This window comes from Xenopus tropicalis, chromosome 5, assembly GCF_000004195.4.
Source record: "Xenopus tropicalis strain Nigerian chromosome 5, UCB_Xtro_10.0, whole genome shotgun sequence".
Classification (NCBI taxonomy): Eukaryota; Metazoa; Chordata; class Amphibia; order Anura; family Pipidae; genus Xenopus; species Xenopus tropicalis.
The window spans coordinates 83,154,952-83,176,557 of NC_030681.2; the positions used below are offsets into that span (position 1 = coordinate 83,154,952).

The 21,606-nt window shown below is 37.3% G+C and overlaps 1 protein-coding gene across 1 annotated transcript in view; it reads left to right on the forward strand.

The window, feature by feature from the left end:
- The window catches only part of mms22l (MMS22 like, DNA repair protein), a 48,359-nt gene that overhangs the window by 17,968 nt on the left and 8,785 nt on the right, over nt 1-21,606 (forward strand). Inside the window, exons 12-14 of the mRNA XM_012963538.3 lie at nt 2,959-3,185; nt 3,720-4,229; nt 21,257-21,438. Of these exons, the coding sequence (XP_012818992.3) occupies nt 2,959-3,185; nt 3,720-4,229; nt 21,257-21,438 (919 nt within the window). The remainder of the gene's footprint in view (nt 1-2,958; nt 3,186-3,719; nt 4,230-21,256; nt 21,439-21,606) is intronic.

Genomic DNA, 21,606 nt, shown 5'->3' on the forward strand with positions numbered 1-21,606 from the left:
TGTATCATACTTACCGTGATTTTCCTTTCCTGGGAGTACTCCATATCAGCATGTTCCCATCCCTTATGCAATGGTAGTCTTAAAGCTCGTAACAAAGACGCCATAGAGGGGGTGGGGGTGGCTTTTAAAGCTTTGGGGAGGATCCTTCTGATGGGGCATGGGGGCGGGGATATCCCAGATAGTGCTGATATGGAGTACTCCCAGGAAAGGAAAATCACGGTAAGTATGATACAATTTTCCCTTATACAGTATGTATATATAATCTAATCTAAAATGCCTAACCACTGCGAGTATGGAAAACAATCTCTACATCTATGACATGTACCTAGAAGAAAGCTCAGACTTAATAAACAGATGGCTGTTACCTGCATAGTTGAAGCTGTTTCTTTTTTTTTTTTTTTTTATTTTAATAATTTGTGTGATGGCAATATCACATATGTTGGATAATTGGAGAATCTTGCAATTGTTGGCAGACACTGATTTGGTTTTTTTTTTTTTGTGTTGCTTTGTTGCTGTAGCCCACTTTTGCTTTCAGGTTGTGTGGACGTGGAGTTGTGAGGTGCTAAATAGCTTTTGAATTAAATTTTCATTTTACATGCTTAATCAGTGTAGCAACCCTATCCATCTGGCAATTAAATTCACTTTTTTTTTTTTTAAGACATTTGGATGTGCCACAAATAACAAGGCTGTTTTTTGTAACACTTAGGTGTATGGCTTTTTTGGCATATTCCCATTGTTGTCAGTTTCTTTACTAGTCTGCTTTAAACAGCAAATTCTTGGTTTAATTTCTTGAGCATTTAATATATATTGAGAGCTTGATATTTAACACAATTTTCCATTAATGATATGAATAACAGAGGTCTTACAGTAAATTAACAAACAAGGTTTGCAAAATAGGATTAGAGGGCACGATTGGCTATGGATTATGGATTTAGGAAGCATATCTTCTATACGTATTTTCAGAAGTTGTCTTAATAAAACAATGATTCCACCATTTTCTCTAATAATCAGCCATTCTTAAATAACTCGTCTAAACTTACTAAACAGCCCTGCTCCTCCATGGAAATATAATATCGGGTATAATAGCCAGGTAAATAAGTCTTCTTTAGGATAATAACGATACCAATAATGATTGTTTCACGTATCCAAATGTGAACATCCCATCCCATTTTCCCAATTGATCTTCATTTTTTAAAACAAATTGCAATCAAAATAAATACCATTAAACCAAATATTTATGATGCCTACCCACCCAACTGTTGCTGATAAGATGCCCATAAACTCAATTTTAATCAAATAAACAATCATATCCTTTTTCTCTGTAATAATAAAACAATACCTTGTACTTGATCCCAGCTAAGATATAATAAATCCATTTTTGTAGGCAAAACAATCCTATTGGGTTTAATTACTGTTTAAATATTTTTTAGCAGACTTAAGGTAGGAGATCCGAATTATGGAAAGACCCTTTATTCAGAAAACCCCAGGTCCCAAGCATTCTGGATAACAGGTCCCATACCTGTAGTGGCAATCGGAGCTCCCCATGTAACAAGAACATTTCTGAGGATTAATTTTCAAAGTAGATTTTACATCTAGTTTGTTAAATAAGATAATTTTTCCTTAAATGTAGGCTAGCTTTAATATTCTTTTACACTAGATGTTTTTTTAATCATACTGAACACTAATTAAATATATATATATATATATATATATATAATATATATGTTAAATAGATGCCGCACTCACAGGTCTTAATGAAAAATAAAGAAGAATTTATTGTGTCAAACTAACGTTTCGGCTGATTCCACAGCCTTTCTCAAAGTGAATATATATATATATATATATAGAAACGAGTTGCTGGAAAGCTGCACACCATAAGAGCAAGATAATACCTGGGTGCCAGTGCTGAAAGCGTAGATACACAGGGTTGGAATGACAGCACACGCAGGATGTTTTTCAAGAAGAATCACAGAGGTTTAGATAAATAAATGTGAGGCTTTATTCAGTCCGACGTTTCAGTTCCTATCTGGAACTGTCCCTGATGAAAGTTCCAGATAGGAACTGAAACGTCGGACTGAATAAAGCCTCACATTTATTTATCTAAACCTCTGTGATTCTTCTTGAAAAACATCCTGCGTGTGCTGTCATTCCAACCCTGTGTATATATATATATATATATATATATATATATATTCACTTTGAGAAAGGCTGTGGAATCAGCCGAAACGTTAGTTTGACAGAATAATTCTTCTTTATTTTTCATAATATATATATATAGTATAAAAAAGACCAGCAACTCCGGGATTTCTTGTGAAAAATCAAAACATATATTCAAAGTAGCATAAACAGCCTGTTTAATGCTACTTTGAATATATGTTTTGATTTTTCACAAGAAATCCCGGAGTTGCTGGTCTTTTTTATACTATATATATAAAATCCCGGAGTTGCTGGTCTTTTTTATACTAATATATATATATATTAGTATAAAAAAGACCAGCAACTCCGGGATTTTATATATAGTATAAAAAAGACCAGCAACTCCGGGATTTTATATATATTAGTATAAAAAAGACCAGCAACTCCGGGATTTTATATATATATATAGTATAAAAAAGACCAGCAACTCCGGGATTTCTTGTGAAAAATCAAAACATATATTCAAAGTAGCATTAAACAGGCTGTTTATGCTACTTTGAATATATGTTTTGATTTTTCACAAGAAATCCCGGAGTTGCTGGTCTTTTTTATACTATTGGAACCCTTTACCGAGCACCCGAGGTATGTTATGTAACGGTGTGCCATCCTTTGTGTGTGTGTGTGTGTGTGTGTGTGTGTGTGTGTGTGTGTGTATGTATATATATATATATATATATATATATATATATATATATATATATATATATATATATATATATATATAATATTTATTTATTTATTTATTTTTTCCAATCTCTTTAGAACAGTTCTTTTACCATCCGCTGGCTAGGTTTACAAACATTGGCATGTGTCAGTAAAAGCCCTTGTTCTATGCTGGAGGTGGTGAGGAGCTGCTGCACTGATAAGCCCTCTCTTGACCTGTATAAGTCTGATAACAGCTACCTAATTTTCCTGAGGATTTTGGCTCGACTGATGAAAAAAGACAAAGAAAGCCGTGGTGCCCATCCTTGGAAGCAGATTAAAGGAAGGTCTGCATATTTTTTAAACAAATGTTTATCACAGCAAACTTCTGATGTTCAGCTAAATTACCTGTTTGATCATTTCAATCAGATATAGTGAGATATATACAGGGAATCGTCTAATGATATAAAAAATACAGAGGTGCTCTGTATCACCAGCAGCATTATTAAGCACTATTAATAAGCAGAGGCATGACAAATCACTTTATATGCTATTTTTCAGGCTTTTTATGAGTTATTGGTCTTATAGATTTAGAGCTTTTTATCCTGATAAAGAATACAAGCATAGAATTAAATAATGTGATTGTAAACAAATACTGGGATAGGCAAGAGAGGCAAATAATCAAATCAAAGGTTTGTATCCACATGTGTAAACCCTATTTATTAAAATTAATAAACCTTAGTGGCTATAGAAACTCCATATTCGGACATCCAGATAAATACAAATTAATAAAACCATTTTAAATTTAGGAACTAATTCTTTATCAAATATTGCATATTTGTTGTTGTGTTTTTTTTTTAATATTAAATATATTTCCACAGAATTTATTCCAAATTCCACCAGAAAAAAATGCAGGAGCTTACAGAGGTTGGACTACAGCACTTTTTCATTCTTTTCCTATTACTGGCAATTGTGGCAGACACCGAGGATGTTGCTAGTCGTGTTATAGACCTTTTACAGTTTTTAGTCCCCGGCCATCTCAGTACTTCCCAGCGGGCTCTTCTGTGGAGGGGTAATTTTGCATTTCTTTTGATATACGTGGAAAAAAACATGGACATAAGTGCTCTTGCAGAAAAGCTTTCTCACAGTTTCCGAGAAACTGCCAAGGAGTTCTTGGTGACAAAGGGCGATTTTGGACAAAAACACACACTCTGGACACTGCTTTCCACATATGTTGATGGTGTACAAGAGGTATTTGAAACCAGCCACAACCTTCAGCTTTCTGAAGAAAAACTTTTGAATGATGGCTTTAGCATGATGTTGCCAGCTTGTAGAGAGTCAGAGTTATGTTCTGTCCTAAATTTCTTGCAAACTGCTGTAGCAAGACTCCGGTAAGTAATTTTATATTTTTCTACAAGAAGTATATGTACAAAAGTTGTGTGAAAGTGTTTTTAGACTTGATTGAGTCCCAAATTATTGAGGCCGTAGTTACCCAAGATGGACAGGTTGATGGTAGTTAAATAGTAGTTAAAAAATGTGACACTACTTAATGCTACAAAAGAGTACAAACACACTAATGCAGCCCTCGCCTGACCAAATTTTCTAACCTGTCCAATAGATATCTGCTAAAAATCATATAACATTAAATAAACCCAATAGGATTGTTTTGCCTCCAATAAGGATAGTTATATCTCAGCTGGGATCAAGTACAAGGTACTGTTTTATTATTACAGAGAAAAAGGAAATATGTTTTTATGATTTTGAGTGATTTGATTAAAATGGAGTCTATGGGAGATGGCCTTTCTGTTATTTAGAGCTTTCTGGATAACAGGTTTCCAGATAATGGATCCCATACCTGTATGTGTTCTTCTATAATACCATATAGAAAAACTGTCACATTAAAGGAGATGGCAAGGCAAATTTTATAAATGGTACCATTGCATAGTCCTAGTATAGATAAAGAAAAACGATACACTTTGGGCTCAATTATAGTAAGAGAAACTTATAAAATCTAACCTGAAAGTTTCAGCGTTATCTAAGGTTTGGCGCGGCCATCTTTGAATTTGTATGCCCACTTCCTCTCCTTCGGTGTATTTACTGCGCATGCGCAAGCTTCCTCCCTCCCCCCAGCCTAGGCGCGAGAGCAAACTCCACGATCGCTCCTTGAATGAATGAACGCCGCCGGAGGCTTCTGCTTACAGCGCGTCGCCATAGCAACGAGACCGCTTGCTAGTGCACGCTTCTAGGGGCCGGCTCAGGAGATCTGATTGACAGGGAGCGCGCCTGCTTGTGCGTGCCCACAGAAGAGACAACTGCGCATGTGCCGCTTCGGTTGCAAGTCCTGAAGTCTGGCAATCAGCGAGGGATCATGGGAACTTAACTCTGCACACAGCTTCTAGCTTTTATATCGGTTTTAGCTTCTCTTCTTGTAATCCATGGAGATATGGGGAGACTTAAGGGCACCTTTCAGACTACAGATGGTAAGCCTCCAGCCTGAGATTAACTCTTGTGTAGCCTTTCCTTCTCCTTTTAAGTACTATAGTCTTTCTTCTGGCTCATGTGAATCACTGTGGCACCATGGTACAAGTGTTGTACCATGTTAGCCATAGTTTAGAAAGAAAACCAGATTTTTTTTTTTGTGGTAATGTGATCAAGTGTACTGTTAATTGACTAAATGATATATGTACCTGTGAGTAGTACGGTAGTACATTACCACTTAGTCACTGTGGTCACAAACCAAAAACGCACATACAGACAAAGTTACCAGTGCCAGTGTTAGTTATGTGTTCTGGTTAAGTTCTGCCTGTCACATACCAGAAAATACTGTACTCTAGTCCTGAAAAGAAAGATATCAAAATAGAGTCCAGCAGGTTCATGTGTAGCCAGAAAGAAATTGTAGATGGATGCGTGTAGGGGTGTTGGCAGCACAATAGCCTTTGCTGCAATCTGCCGCCTTTGGATGACCGCACTGATGATGACTCCACTTCTGTTTTTTGTTTTTGCAGCCCATGGGTAGCAGGTCAACCTGCTGATAAAATTGTTGCGGGTCAGTGGGCTGGGTGCCAATTAGACCCATGTAGACCTCGAGATATAATGATTAAGAGCATTTATAAAAAGGACAGAACAGTAACCATAACACAGTAGGGTGATTAAATGTGGAATCCAAAGCTATTAGACTACTAGTTAGATATTTAAACACTTCATCTTCAAGAAAAGGTGTCTTCTAATCCATAATATGCAACATGTTACTTTTTTACCTTTTCCATTTTCTGGTGTTTAACCTGAAAGAATCACTTTTAAAATTACAGTGACTTCTCATTTCTTTCCTTACCTTGGCAGGTTTTCTGTGTATGTACAGTATGTCAGATACAAGGCTTATTTAAAATGAAAAGAAAGCTGGAGCAATTTTCTTTATTCTTATTCAGTCTCCTAAGGCCTATTTCCCTGTGGTGCGCTCATAGCAGTAGGGGGTTTAAGGGAATTCAGCTCTCTGCAAATTAATGTCTCACATCATGAAAATTCAGGAGGGTTTTTTTTTTTCTGTGTCCTGAAAAGTAATACAGAGAATGTGAGTATTATTTCTTGCCAGCGGGTAGAAGATGAATGATTTTGTCACAGTTTTACTGCTTGATGAGCAGTGTCCTGAGGGTCAGGCTTAACTCTGTGTCACTATGCTGCTCATTACTCTTGAGCTAAATAAGGGCTGATTGGATCTAAATTGCCTAGCACATGGGCCACAGATGAGCTCAGTGAGCAGGGGATGACCTGCTATTCAGGTGGGGAGTCACCCTGGTGTGCAAATGCTGCATTAGAGCACCGTGGGAGAATGAAAGGCTGCCAGCAAAAGAAATCGAAATGTAAAAACTCTTTGAAGCTAAGATGGGAGAATTTTGAAGTGTAGGAAGTGACAGGTTGATGGTACTTATCAGCTTTGGCTGGATTAGAGAACGGTGTCATCTTGCCTTTATAATGACAGTAGTCCAAAGCTGGCTGCTAACTACTCGGCAGTGCAGAACAGCCTCTTACAATGTTTCCTCTGCCTTTTGCAGCCTGATAAAGCATTGCTTAAGGTTGTTTAAGCCATCCCGCCTTATGCATTAAAGCATTTGGATATGTTTCTGTAAATGTTTTACATTGTCGGCTATAATGTGTTTATATTATATAGTCCATAGGCACAGTGCACTCCTGTTCACTGCTCAGTTTCTATTTTTATGCTACCAAAAATGAATGCCATGTTGCAAACTAGGTTACAAAAAAAAGGTATTTCTGTGTCAAATTTTTTTTTGCCTCCAAGATATTACATCATTATTTAAAAAAATAATACTGGATGTTCCATTTTCTTGGTAAGACTCTTGAGGTGCACTTCTATATGATAAATATTTGTATATATTTAATATATGTATGTAATTGTGTATTATACAATTATTCATACATTCTTAAGGGGAATCTCCACCCAAACTCTCTTGTGCAAAAAATGAAAGACTATAAAAGTATTTTATACATTTATTTACAATTCAAAGCACTTATTAAAATGATTAGTCTTTCATTTTTCTTTCTGTTCTCTTGAACCAGTTCTCTAAGTCTGCTAAACAGCTGGCATGTACTACATTGTTGCAGGAGCCAGAACCAGATGTGCACAGAATATAAACATAAAGATCTAGACAGTACTGCTTTCAGTAACAATTTTACTGACAATTTAAAATATTGAACATTTTGAATTTATTTATATTGGAAAGTTACTAAAAATTACATCGTTAACACCTTATAAATGTACAGGTATAGGACCCGTTATCCAGAATGCTTGGGACCAAGGGTATTCCGGATAAGGGGTCTTTCCGTAATTTGGATCTTCATACCTTAAGTCTACCAAAAAACCAATAAAACATTAATTAAATAGGTTTGTTTTACATCCAATAAGGATTAATTATATTTTAGGATCAAATACAAGGTACTGTTTTATTATTACAGAGAAAAAGGAAATCAATTTTAAAAATCCTAATTATTTGATTATAATGGAGTCTATGGGAGACAGACTTTCTGTAATTCAGAGCTTTCTGGATAATGGGTTTCCGGATAAGGGGTCCGATACCTGTATTTGCCTTTTATATCTCTGTCTCTGAATTAAGTTGTGGGTACGGATCAGAGTAGTGTAACTTTTTTCATACATGACCAGTACACTGGTGAAGTGTATGAGAATGTTTTAACCAGACATAAATTCTTGGCAAAATTCTGCTTTTCGCCATCACCAAATTTTTTTTCACAAAACTGCATTAAAAATTCTGACTTTGTTCAACATCCTTCTTAGATCTTGCCATTACAAATTCTACAAATAGAACACCTTCAGCCTTAAATTTTTTGGTTCACAGGTGCACCAAGAATTTTTCCAAAGATAATGATCACAGCACTAGCATATACCTCACAACCTAGGGTGTTACTATAGTTCCTTACTCGGAGGCAAATTTAAAAGAAACTTTTCAAAACCATCTTGCTTTTATAGTTCAGGCTCTTCAAAAGTTACAAAAACCCAGCTAAAAGTTTTAGGGATGCTTCTAGATACAGATCTTTCTTTTCAATAATGACTTGGGAGGTGAGGAAAATACAAAAATGTCTACTTGTACTGCAATAAAAAAAAAAAAAAATCACCCTACATTCCAAAGGCAGCAAATTTCTTTCCCTTCCCTAACAATCAGAAGGTATTGCACATATATTTGCCTGTGCATCCTTTATCTGATCACTGACCTTGTTTGATGAAAGGCTTTACGGTGGTGGTGAAATTGTTTGTTATGTCATAGTGTATTTCCTACTTACTAGGAGGAGTGTCTCTCTCATCGGTGCTGCCTTTGGGACTGAAGAAAAAGAAATAGCTTATGGTTACTTATTCATCAGCAAATCCAGTGTCAAAATAAACTCTACAATAGGGGGCTCATTTACTAACCATGGATTTTTAATTTTAAACTTACTGAATTTTTTTTTAGAAAAAGTCGCAGAGAAAAAATCTGATCTTAACGGCTAAAAATCTGAATTTGACAATTTGCCAGATTAAACTTGGCGAGTTCATGCAAAGGTCCTTCCTTTTCCTTGAAGTTCTTTCTTTTGTCTCAAAAATTTAGCGATTTCCCTGGGTTTTGTCCAAAAATCATGACTTTTTTGAATTTTCACAGCAACAATACGTTAGTCAGGGTTTTTGCAGTGACAATTCGAAAAGTTTGCGTTTTTAAACAAATTGTAGTCGAATTTGAAAATAAAAAAATAAATTAGCAATTATGCAGTTTTAGTAAATCTGCTGCTATGGGGCCCATTCATTAAAGCATGATTGACTTCAAATGAGAGAAATTCATATTTTTTCTAATTGTTAGAACTTTTCATATTGATCACGATAATATTGTTAAAATAGTATGACTTTTTTGTATTTTGTTAACTTCCAAGTCATATTTTTTGCAAAAACTACAACCATTTCGGAATTCATTCAAGCTTTGGTATCATGACTTTTTTTTTGGCCAGGTTGAAGTGCCAGTTGTAGAGGGCCATTGAGTCCTATGGAAGGCTTCTAAAATCATGCATGGAAGTTTCAAAGCCAGAAGGGTATTTGCGCTGTTTACAATTGTTCGGATACGAAAAAATTGTGACTTTCGGCTTGCAACCACAATATTTTCGTACGACCCAGAAAACTGCTTTCGCACAATTTGCGCACATCAGAAATTATCGTGGTTACTCCGATCGTGCTTTTAATTGGTGAAAATGTGTGCTTTAACGAATGAGCCCCCTATATGTCAATTTATGTAATTTATGATTCCGAGAAGCTGTTCATATCAGAATGAACTTCATGCTTTTATGCACAGGTCCAACCAGCATTAGCAGTGTGCAGACAGTATGGGTGACAATTGCTCCAAGTATATTACTATGAGCAACTGAGGCTGTGATGTTCTTACAGAATATTTCTATATTCAAAGCAATGAAAATGTTTTGGGGTTGATACTGAATAGAACATAAATTGAAAGGTGGTTTGACTAATTATTTCCTATCAAATTGCCTCATTTATGTCTTTATATGTAAGAAGATGCTTCCAGCTAGAAGAAATGCCCTTCAGCTACATAAGATTGTGAGGAGGTTAGAGGGTGCTCATTTGCACACAAATAGCCATTAACGGATGAATTCCCAGAGGTCCTGTGGTGCATGTTAGCAGTACTGACCTACTTAGCTAGTTTAAATTTGTTTTACAGAATTATTATAATTCCATCCCTGGTACTTAAACTTTGTGATTAATGCAAGCTTCACAAAACAATTAAAGCTTAATTATAGAATTTGCTTTCTTGCTATTGGATTGTTATTATCGCATGAGGCATAATCCTAAAGTATTAAAAGAATTAGAACACTGATAACCCATTGCTTTAGTTCTTTGGGAAATGCAACAAAAGAAGGGCAATTCTGTGCATAGTGTTCATCCCCCTATAATAAGCAAAGATAGCAATGTAAAGGTTTTATAGGAGTATTCCACATGGAGAGAGGCAAATCTGGAAAAATAATTTTCGCAGTGCTCTTAGCGACACTGCACTTTTGTTTTTCCCCTATTCCCTTAGGGCAGTGGCACATGGTTTGATCTTTGGCATTGTGCTATTTTCTGTCTAAGATGAAACTATATCCCTAATATAATGTAAAGGTATACATTTTATCCATTTTCTTTGTTTAATTATTACCTTATCATTCATTATTCCTAGACTGGCTTTATTCAACCTTATCTGAAACTGTAGGATTACAGTACCCTTTCTGTAATGGCACATGTCTGTGGCAGTGACAATTGTGGTTGTCAAAATATCTCTGCCATTTTCCATTTATTTGGATTTGAAATGTGCTGTCCATTATAGATGCTGTCGCCAGTAGGCAGAGAATATATAAATCTGCATTTCTGAATTGGAAACAGCTGTCAGGGGGCAACCTAGGATGCCCTGTGTCATAGGCCTTACATGAGCCCAGCTTTTGTATGAATTAGCTGCTTGGCAGTTACAGTATGGAATATGACCAAGCAAATTGGCTGCTAAAGTATAGCAACTGCAACAATCAAATTGCAGCTTATGTGTTCCACTATTAAACAAAATTCTGATGGATAATTTTAGGTTATTGTGCCTTACTACAGCTTCCAACATTTTTTTAAACTTTGGCTATCATACTGTTTGTGTCCTCTCCAATACATTTTATAGATCTGGGAAGAATAATAAGAAAATGCTGGGTCTTATAATGCAGGTTCCTGTCTGAATATAATATCGGGTTGCAAATGATTGTTAGAACTCCCAAGAGTATATTGACATACAAATCTGTGTTTATTACTATACAAATAATAAAGTGATAGTGATCCCATTTACACCCATGGTAAACTTTTTGGGCAATGACACACGGAGCTACTTATATCCACCCACTTGTCAACTACAAAGTAGGCAATACTGATAATTGTCTCTGCGTGTGTTTTAGCAGAGACAGTTCTCAGTATTGTCTATGGCAGGTTATTTTTTGGCATTTTGTAGCCACTACAACAAGCACTATGTGTGTAGTACCTTATGATGAGAGAAAATGTTCACCTGATTTTGCAGCACAAAACGCCAATAGACTCCAATTGCTGTAAAGAAAATGACGCACAGGAAAAAAAAATTGTAGCCATTGACTTCAATGCATTCTGTGAATTTTCCGGCCAAAGTAAAAGGGGAGAGACTCGCCCATCACTAGTTCCAGGCCTTTGAGCGGTTGAAATGACACCCCCTACTGCTAATGTGAGGTGTTTACCATATTTCGGGTGCTTCTCCTCTGCCTAAAACACTCTGGCAAAGAAAATCAATAAAACATTAATTAAACCAGTAGAATTGTTTTGCATCCAATAAGGATTATTTATATCTTAGTTGGGATCAATTACAAGATACTGTTTTATTACTACAGAGAAAAAGGAAATCTGTTTTAAAATTCTGAATTATTTGTTTTAAATGGAGTCTACGGGAGACTGGCTTTCCAAATTACTTTCCAGTAATTTGGAGCTTTCTGGATAAGGGATCCCATACCTGTATTTTTCATAGCAGTACTTATACAGAGACATGCCAGAAACTAATTCCAGCCTGGGAATTTTTAGAAAGCACAGTCCTTCGGGAAAGTTTATTAGGAATACAGCAACTTTAGGGTATGGATTGGGTTGCTGCTTAATCCAAAACCTCCAGATTTAGCCAAACCAGATTTTTTGGTGACTTTAAATCCCCAAATAACTGAAGGGATCACTTTTTTTTTTTTATGATGATTTTTTTATTTAATATGTGGATTAGGGTTTGGGTTCAGTTCTTGATCTCGCTGGGTTGTTTTATAAGCTTTATATAGAAATTGTACCCTTTACTGTGAAATACAAAGATACTAGGAGTCACAGAGGATTTGAGAACCATATGAAGGTGAAGGAAATGCTGCATCTTTATGTTCTGGTAAGGCTCTTGATACTGTGACCCCTTTGTTATATGCATTTGTAAACAGTGATAATTGTTTAGAAGCAGATATAATAGCTGGGCATCATATGCACCAAAGTGGGGTTTTCTTAAAATGGCATGTGGTGTACTGTGACAAATCAAGCATAATGAATAAAGGCTGTCCAAGGTCTGTCATAATTATATGTAGGCAGGTCTAAAGGTGGAGCATTTATGGTATAAATGCTGCACACAGCAGGCAGTAATTCTCAGACAGCTGCACCCACAGTGGCAATTGCTTTGGTCCTACAGTATGGAAGGATCAGATCAGGTCTAAATGAGATTACAGCTGGCTTGGCTCCTTATCTGGTATAAATCCAACTCATGTGGCTTTACACTTCCTAAGGGGTTTACAGTAGATACTGTTTATCAAGTATCATGCGTTTTCTAAACACAGTCAAGATAATCCTTCCCACCCTGCTGTAAGACTGAAGAAGAGTTAAAGGAAAGACTTATGCCGCTCATTCTTAGAAGTGTTTCTGAAATCCTGTTTTCTGCAGAACCTCAACAAAATAACTGCTGGACAGGTTAATTTTACATCTTACATTTTAAGATCATTCACACACAGTAGTATCAGTTTTATCAGGGGCCAATTAACCTGCCTGTATGTTTTTGGAGTGTGGGAGAAAAGCATAGGGAGAACATAATCATTTCATCATATGCCACATGAGTATAGTTGCTTGCATAATTTATAGGTGCATTATACTGGTCTATAACAGGAAAGTCTTATAAAAAAAAAAACAAAAAAAACTGCCATAATAAAATAAAACATGGATAAGACATTTTAAAATATTTCTTGCTGCACATACTATTCAGACAGATTGAGAAACAGACTGACGCAATATTGGTGACAATAGTGGGGAGATAATTACTCACTTAAGCCATAAAAAAAAAACCTTGACCCCCTCCTTGTATAGGGGGGTCAATATAAATGCAGTGTGCCATAATCTATGTCCGTGCATTAGATATATAATATATAGATGTATAATATTTTAGGGAAAACTATACCCCTAAAGAGTGTAGGTCTCTGTAAAAATATGTAACATTAAACAGCTTATATGTAAAACCCTGTTTCATCTAAATAAACCATTTTCATAAAATCTTAGTTTTTTAGTAGTATGTGCCAGTGGGTAATACTAAGTAGAAAATTGCTCTTTTAAGTATTAAGGGCCGCCTCTGGGATCATATTGTTCACGGTGCCTTAGTGGACAAATTTCTGTCTTTTACTCCAACACTTCTTCCTGTTGCAGTTATATACCTCCCAACTGTCCTGATATTCGCGGGACAGTTATGATCTTGACCGCTCAGCCCACAGTCCCGGATTCTTTCCCTTTGTAAGTGCCTCATTTCCCTTTGATCTCCTGCACTGAAGGCTAAAAAGATGCAATGTTTCTCAAACTTAATTAAAACAGTAGCTTTTGGCCCAGAAAACTTAACAAGCTACACCTGCACTTAGATACAGTTGTAACTAATAAGCTTGGGGGAACAGAGACTTGCTACTTAAAAGACAATTTCACCTTTTTTAGTAAAACTCTAATAACACATAAAACAAGACCCCAAAACCCCCAAAAATGTCTTCAAACTTTAAATAACCTAATTTTGTAAAATTAGTGTGGTATTTAGGGGGTGTGGTCACAAAATGGGTGTGGTCAAAAGATATTTGCATTTCTTTTTGTCCATCTCTCCATTTTTCAAATGTTGGGAGGTATGCAGTTAGATCTGCATTATTTCCTGGCAGGAGATCTCCAAGGGAGCCCATGGACCATCACAAAATGGTGCTTCAAGGGAAAAAGGTACAAGTATAAGGCAATGTTTATTAAAATATATACCAGTTTGGTAAGATTCTTTAACAGGCCTACTAGTGAGTGCTAACGCTAACAGGCCTACTAGTGAGTGCTAACGCTAACAGGCCTACTAGTGGATGCTAACGCCAACAGGCCTACTAGTGGATGCTAACGCCAACAGGCCTACTAGTGGATGCTAACGCCAACAGGCCTACTAGTGGATGCTAACGCCAACAGGCCTACTAGTGGATGCTAACGCCAACAGGCCTACTAGTGGATGCCAACGCTAACAGGCCTACTAGTGGATACTAATTTTAGAACAATTAAATAAATCAATAAATACCACAAAACTATAGACCTGTAGATTCAAAGGGAGCTCAGCAGAATTAGACATAGCAGGACATGCATATTTTCCTTTATACTGACAGTGTTCACTAAACTGTTCTCTGCAAATTGAACGGCTGTACTAACCAACAAGGCTAGAAGATCCATGGTGACATGTGCGTGCTGTTTTCAGTTCATCTGCTATAGGGACACAGTGTTGCTCTGCTGCTGAGTTTCTGATTAGTGTAGGTCCCCTGTCTCCTTAGTATATGGTCTGTACATAGACATTTCACAGGTTCACACAAGATTAAGGCAGCCACATCAATATAAAAATTACCGTATATACTCGAGTATAAGCCGAGTTTTTCAGCCCCCAAAATGTGCTCAAAAATTAACCCTCGGCTTATACTCGAGTATACCTGTGTCCTAAAATAGTGTGCAAGTGGTGACGCCACCAAGATGCTGCCATAGGCTCCTGCACCTCAGCTCGGCGTGTGCTTCATCTGGGAGTTCATTGTGCAAATAAATATGAAGTCACGGGGGTTCCCTGTGCATAAGGTGGGTTTGTGCAGACCTGTGGCAGCAACGGCTTCCCTCCAGCATGCAGTCCTATAGCAGCCGCCTGCACAGTATCTATTCCCAGCGGTTCCTTGCCTGCTCTTTCCTTTCCCTACCTGGTTCCCCTTCGTGATCAGCAACCGCTGAGTCCCACCCGGAACGCTCTTTATTCTTCTGGCCTCAGCAGGCTTCCGTACCTGACAGAGCGCCAGTGGGAGGAGTTACCGGTAGTTCCATACTGACACGCTTGTGTTGCGCGAAGCGATTTGCTTTGGAATGAGAACCGAGTGACTAGCGATAGAAACATTTCCCTCGGGGTAAGTTCAGATACACGCATTAGGAGGTGCCATTGGTAACTGAATTTGAGTCAATTCTGTACTGTCTGCTGAAGGGGTGGGATTAGTAGTTGATAATTAATAGTACCAATGGCAAAACCAATACCTCCTCTCACCTTCCCCATCTTGCTTCGTTCAGACCTGAGCTTGTTAGCTCAGCCCCAAATGTTACGTCCAAATTGTGCCCTAGGGGCAATTGTGGCATTGTGATGGCAGCATTGAAGACTAGATGTAACCCTGCATTTGACAAACATAGTAATTATGATTTTGTTCTGTCCTTTTGTTGTGATGTGTTATTTACAAAAATTTAATTTGTATTAAGTCCAGCATCAAGAATTATTTTGCCCTTGTAACTACTATTGTAGTACTGTGGTGGGACTTGTTCACTGGGGTCCAAGTACTTTATAATTAGTATGGCAGCTTCCTTAGCCTTCCCAAACTTGCTTTTGTCTGCTGCTGTAGCATTTTTCTTTCCCTAAAGTTTTCTATTTATTTATCTGTTATTTATTTGATTATTGAAACTTAGCAGTAGCGGTTGCATGTCCCACCCTAGGCTTATACTCGAGTCAATACATTTTTCCAGTTTTCTTAGGTAAAATTAGGTACCTCGGCTTATACTCGGATCGGCTTATACTCGAGTATATACGGTATTACAATGTTTAAAGATTGTTCACTTGTGTAGTGCCAGGTGATTATTTTCTGTGCACTCATTAATGAGTTAATGTTAAGATTAATATTGCTTCTGTCCTATTTAAATCCTTTAGTAGGTGTACCAGTTTTGTGCAATGTAAGTTTTCTTTTCCAATGTAGAAATAATTCATGTTGGATTTGAAAAAAAAAAAAAAAAATGTTAGGTTATGGCACCTTTGATAAATGCCACTATCTAGGGGTAGCCATTTGTTTCTGGTCAGGAGATTTATTCTGTGACCTGAAAGCTTATGGGAAGTAATATTTTAAGGGAAACTTCCAGTATCCCTGCAGCATATTTCAATGTGGACATGTTATGTTATTAAGTGAAAGATACATTTTCGCATGCATGAGACTAGCCATGGCAATGCCCAGTTTCCTGCACTTTCCTTCTTTAATGTGTGGTGTAAAACTAATCATGAACTATTTTAATATACATTTGTATGTAATGGCAGGATTCCTAGTGAACACTGATAACTTGTTGGTTGACACCATATCTATAAAAGAAAAGTGAAGGTTCCAAGACCTCTGTGTCTTTTGAATTTAAATGTAACTGAATTTGTGGATTCTGCATTGCCATACCAGGTTTATGTTGATGGGTGTAGGTTTCCATGTGGCTTCTAGGAACCACTCACATGCAGTCCTTTGGGGTGTGCATGTTATGCCCTCTATTGCATTATAAGCTTAATTGCCAAGTTGTTTATATATTACTTTTCAGATCTAACCAATATATATGTAGTTATATTAGGAAAGCTAGTCACTTATCCGCTTGTATAAATTCTAGAGAGATGGTGAAATATATAATGTGTGTGCACACTAGTGAGATTTGATCCATTCCAGGTTGTTTAGATTAGTAAAGCGATGCTTGTGCTATTACGTTTACCGAGAGTCCCTCAGACATCAGTTGGAAAGAGATTAATGCAGTAATTGGCCAGTCTACTTTAAATTTTTGGACTCAAAGTTCCCTGCAGTATCTTCCTGTGTGGTGCACCATCCATTCTTTTCTCTAGTACAGAGCACTTGGACCCTACGCTTAATGCGTTTCGTGGCCTCTCGCCACTTCCTCAGAAGCATCTAGATAGGGCTAGGGTTTTTGATCAGCATATGCAGAGCATAGGAAATGTGCAGCATAAATGTGGCTGTGTTTAACGTTAATCATCATGGTATAGATTAAAGGTGTCCAGCTGGAGTCCTGTACCCTGATGTGCCCCATACTAAGAGGTTTTATTCTCTTATATAAAATATCTATGGAGAATTTAATTCAGTATTCTGGTTTGTAAGCCTTTCAGCATGGGGCAACAAACTTCTATATCTACATTTAAATAAAATCATGATTTTTATATGTATAATAAATGTCAGTGAATTGTTTCCCTGGTTCCCTATTAATAGGGGGAGGGAGAAAGGGAAATAAAATCTTGGAAACATTAGGAAAAATAACTGAGAAATGAACCTCTGTATTTATCTAAGTAGTCATCTGTACAGATCAGACCATTTTTTATTTCTTTTTAATTAGCTGTCACAGTGCTTTCGATAGCACTTTTATCTTTGCATTTAATAAGAAAAACTGTACACAAAATGACTTTTTTGGTACATTTTAGTAGTGCAACCTTCAATAGCATGCTAGCTCTTATAATCACACTAAAATCATGTCCTGTAGCTGAAAAGAAAAAACCTCTGTAGTAATTTCCAGCTTTTTATATTTTCTGAGTGTAGCCAGTTAAGTCATGGAGAGCCAAATGATAGTTAACATTTTAACTGGATGTATAATATACTGTTATGTAATGCTACTGGACACACTGAGGCCTATTTAATAAGGTGAGAAGTAAAAAATGGCACATAACAATCAAATTTTTTGCCTTGACCCCCTTTTTTTTTTTTTTTGTCTCAAGCACTAGTTTATTTAAGAAATAAGTAAGCCTATTTTAAAATCCCCTAAAATTACTCTAAAGAGCCCCCAGAATAACATATCTCTGCTATTTTTGTTTCTTTATTACAAGCTCCCCCCCCCCTTTTTTTTTTTTTTAAAGGAAAACTAAAACCCCCGAATGAATGCTTTACCTACAGATAGTTTATATTATGTTAAGTGGCCTATTAAAGAATCTCGCCAAACTGGATTATTATATCAGTAAATATTGCCATTTTACATCTTTTCCCTTGAGCCACCATTTAGTGATTGGCTGTGTGCTCCCTCAGAGATCACATGACAGGAAGTAATGCAGCTCTAATAGTAACAGGAAGTAGTGTGGGAGCAAAAGGCAGAACTCTGTCCATTTATTGGCTGATGGGGCCTAGCATGTATGTGTGCCTTGGCTTGTTTGTGTGCACTGTGAATCCTATAATCCCAGGAGGTGGCCCTTAATTCTTGAAATGGCAATTTTCTATACAGGAGTACCCAATGGCACATACTACTAAAACAGTAATTTTTTATGAAAATGGTTTATTTAGAAGAAGTAGGGTTTAACACATGAGCTTGTTTATGCAATATATTTTTAGAGACCTACATTATTCCTTTAAATATACATGTACTATTTAAGTTTTTAGAAAATATTTGCTAATATTTTTGTTTTTCCATGTTTGCATTGATTTTTTGATAAGTGACACACAATTAAGTTCAGTCATTTGAATTTAGCATGTAGTTTTAAAGGAGAAGGAAAGGCTAATAAAGAGTTGATCTCAAGCTGCAGGCATACCTTCAGTTCTCTCAATAGTGCCCTTAAGTCTCCCCCATATTTCACCTGTTCAGATGATCTGAAGCCAAACCGGAAAAAAATTGCTGAGCTGTGTAAAGAAAGTTCCCATAATGCCTCACTCCTGCAGACACCCAGACCAAGTGAACATGCTCAGTTAGGAAAACTGAGTCAGCTTCCTGCTGATTGGCTCAGATCCACATTCCTAAGGGGGGGGAGTGAGTTCTTAGTATTCTTGAGGGAGGGGGGAACAGCCGAGAGCTTAAAGCTACGTGTCTGTGGCACAGGAAAACAGACACAACTAATCTTTTTACAGAGAAGTCAGTGCAGCGTTTCTGTGAGTGCTTATGGAGGCTTATAAGTGCTTAAAAAAATGGCGCAAAATCTGCGTAATTTTTTACGTGTTTTTACTTCCACTGGAAAATACACAAAATAACGGCGTAAAATCTGGCGTTCGGATGCCAATCTTCAACGTTTATTTTACACAGCTTTTTACATCGATTTTTCAGCGAGAAGACCGGCATCCGAACGCCAGATTTTACGCCGTTATTTTGCGTATTTTCCAGTGTAAGAAAAACCACGTAAAAAATTACGCAGATTTTGCGTCATTTTTTACACAGCAAAGCTTGGCAATGTGTGCCGAATTTTTTCGCCATTTTTTTTACACAGCATAATAAATACGCCCCTTAGTTTTTACCTTTCCTTCTCCTTTAAAGCAGATATTATTCCCTTGAAGATAAAGTTCTTGACCAGAATCTGGTTTCTTCCCACCAGACCCTCTTGAAATCATTGCCCCACATACATCTGCACATGTCTCTGTTACTTGCAAGCTGCATTTCAATAATGTACAGGCCTGGTTCTCCAGTTGGCATTAATCAGGCGTTTATACGGATTAACGCACTGTCACCTGTTACTAAGGAAAAGGGTGGTGTATATAACCTGCTTCATTACTGAGTGTGTTAGTGCTAATTCAGTGCTTCTGTGATGTAAGGGTATACTAAAATAGAGGAAAATGAATATAAAATGGGCAAATTCTAACAAGAAGCCTACAGAGCCATAGTCAGACTAAGGGTCATACCATTGCTTTGGATAACTGCATATGCTGCACAGGCTTCCAGTTGCACAGCCCTGCTCTTAATAAATCCGACCCCAACAAGGGATCTGCCAATGAGAGCGTGGATAAGCGGCGGTTTTTATTTTTCACAACAGCGCTCAGGTCTGAAGTCAGTCTATTACTCTGTAGGATTATCTTCCCAACATCTAGGCAATGCCTTTCCAGGGCTGTTTATAGAATTTAATAAAGCAAATGTAATAATATAGGCAGTTCAGTAATATGCGCTCCGAATTGGCTTGACCAGAAGATAAATGGAAACAGCAATGACGGTGTGTTCCTTCGGATTGTTTTTAATAAGCATGTTATTTAGTTCATCAGCCCACTGCTGCAATGCTTTGAATCTGCCTCCGCCAGACAAATTTGTTAATGCTTTTTCCCCCTCCCCCCTTTTCAGGGAACATTGATTCCCTGCAGACATATCTCTATTAAACCTCTAGAAAGTCACAACTTCCAAATTAGATTAAGTAGCAAGCACAGTACTAGAGGAATCAAAGAAAATTGAGTGTATTATTGAATTCATGCCACATTGTCTGCAGAAGAGAGATGCTTTGTATAGTTGCCACGTTTGTCCTTACTGTACTAACAACGATGGGACTGGAGCCATGGCATTGTGTCGAACATACATGTATCCTTCTACAGAGGGTACACACATGCGAATTGTCAGAGCAAGCTGCCCCCAGCTTTTACACTTCCGTATTATACTGTAAGCAGCTGTCTAGCTGTCAGTGTGTCCCCGTGCAGGATAAACAAGGGCCTAGCTTGTCACACCTTGTTATAGGACACTCATTAGGACATACATTTCTCAATATGTTTTGTTTTTTAATTTCTTTATCCATTTCATTTGAGGCCATATGTGCTAAGCAGCCGATGATGCTCAGACCTTTATAAAACCATGTAGCAAACCATTGGGCAGGTCCACCTCAATACTGATGCACAAGTGCCTGTGCAGAATGCAAAACACTGTACATGCTTATTCACATCTGACTTTCTAAACAAATATATTTTACTACCATAAACTGCCAGTCAAGTTTAAAGGACATGTCAACCCCAAAATGAAGTTATTTGTAAATGTAATTCCTCCTCTAGCAAGGCAGGTCTGTCAGTTTGGCTTGGGTTACATTGTTTCAAGTGTCAGAGCCACCAGGGCACAGAATAGAAAAGGACTGGCAAACGCTGCTTCTAATAGCAATTATATATACATATAAGTAAAAAACCATCACAAATTTGTAATGAATGTATATTGCAAAGTTGCTTAGAATTGTTTTCTTTTATTAGGCAAAAAATTATATTATGGGTTGACTTGTCCTTTAACTTCCTGACATTTGCAGCCAATTTTTGCCCTAGGATGTTGCGTCTCAAAGCACTCCCTAACTAGTGCTGCGGAAGCTTTCTGCCCGTTCCGACTGCTAAATAAGGATGTACTGTAAGTTGTGTTTCTTTTCAGTAACATCCATAGCCGATCTATACAAGGACCCGGGAATAACAGCAGCCATGCGCAGACCTTGTTAGTGGTAAAAGAGCACCATCTAGCTGTGGCCAATGGTCTCTGGAGAAATTTCTTCCCCTTCTTGAAGAACTTGAGGCTTTCACAGACACCCCCATCCCAGCTCGCAGACACCGCTGCAGGTCTGTATCAACTGCTTCCAGCTTCCAGTATGTTGAAATTGGAACCTGCAATAAAATTATTATATTCCCTTTATTTGTCTTACCAAGTTTCCTTTTAAATGAAATAAAGCTCTTGCTTTTGCATTTTTGGAAGCCATTTGTGCATGCCTATTGCTTCGATACTGAGCA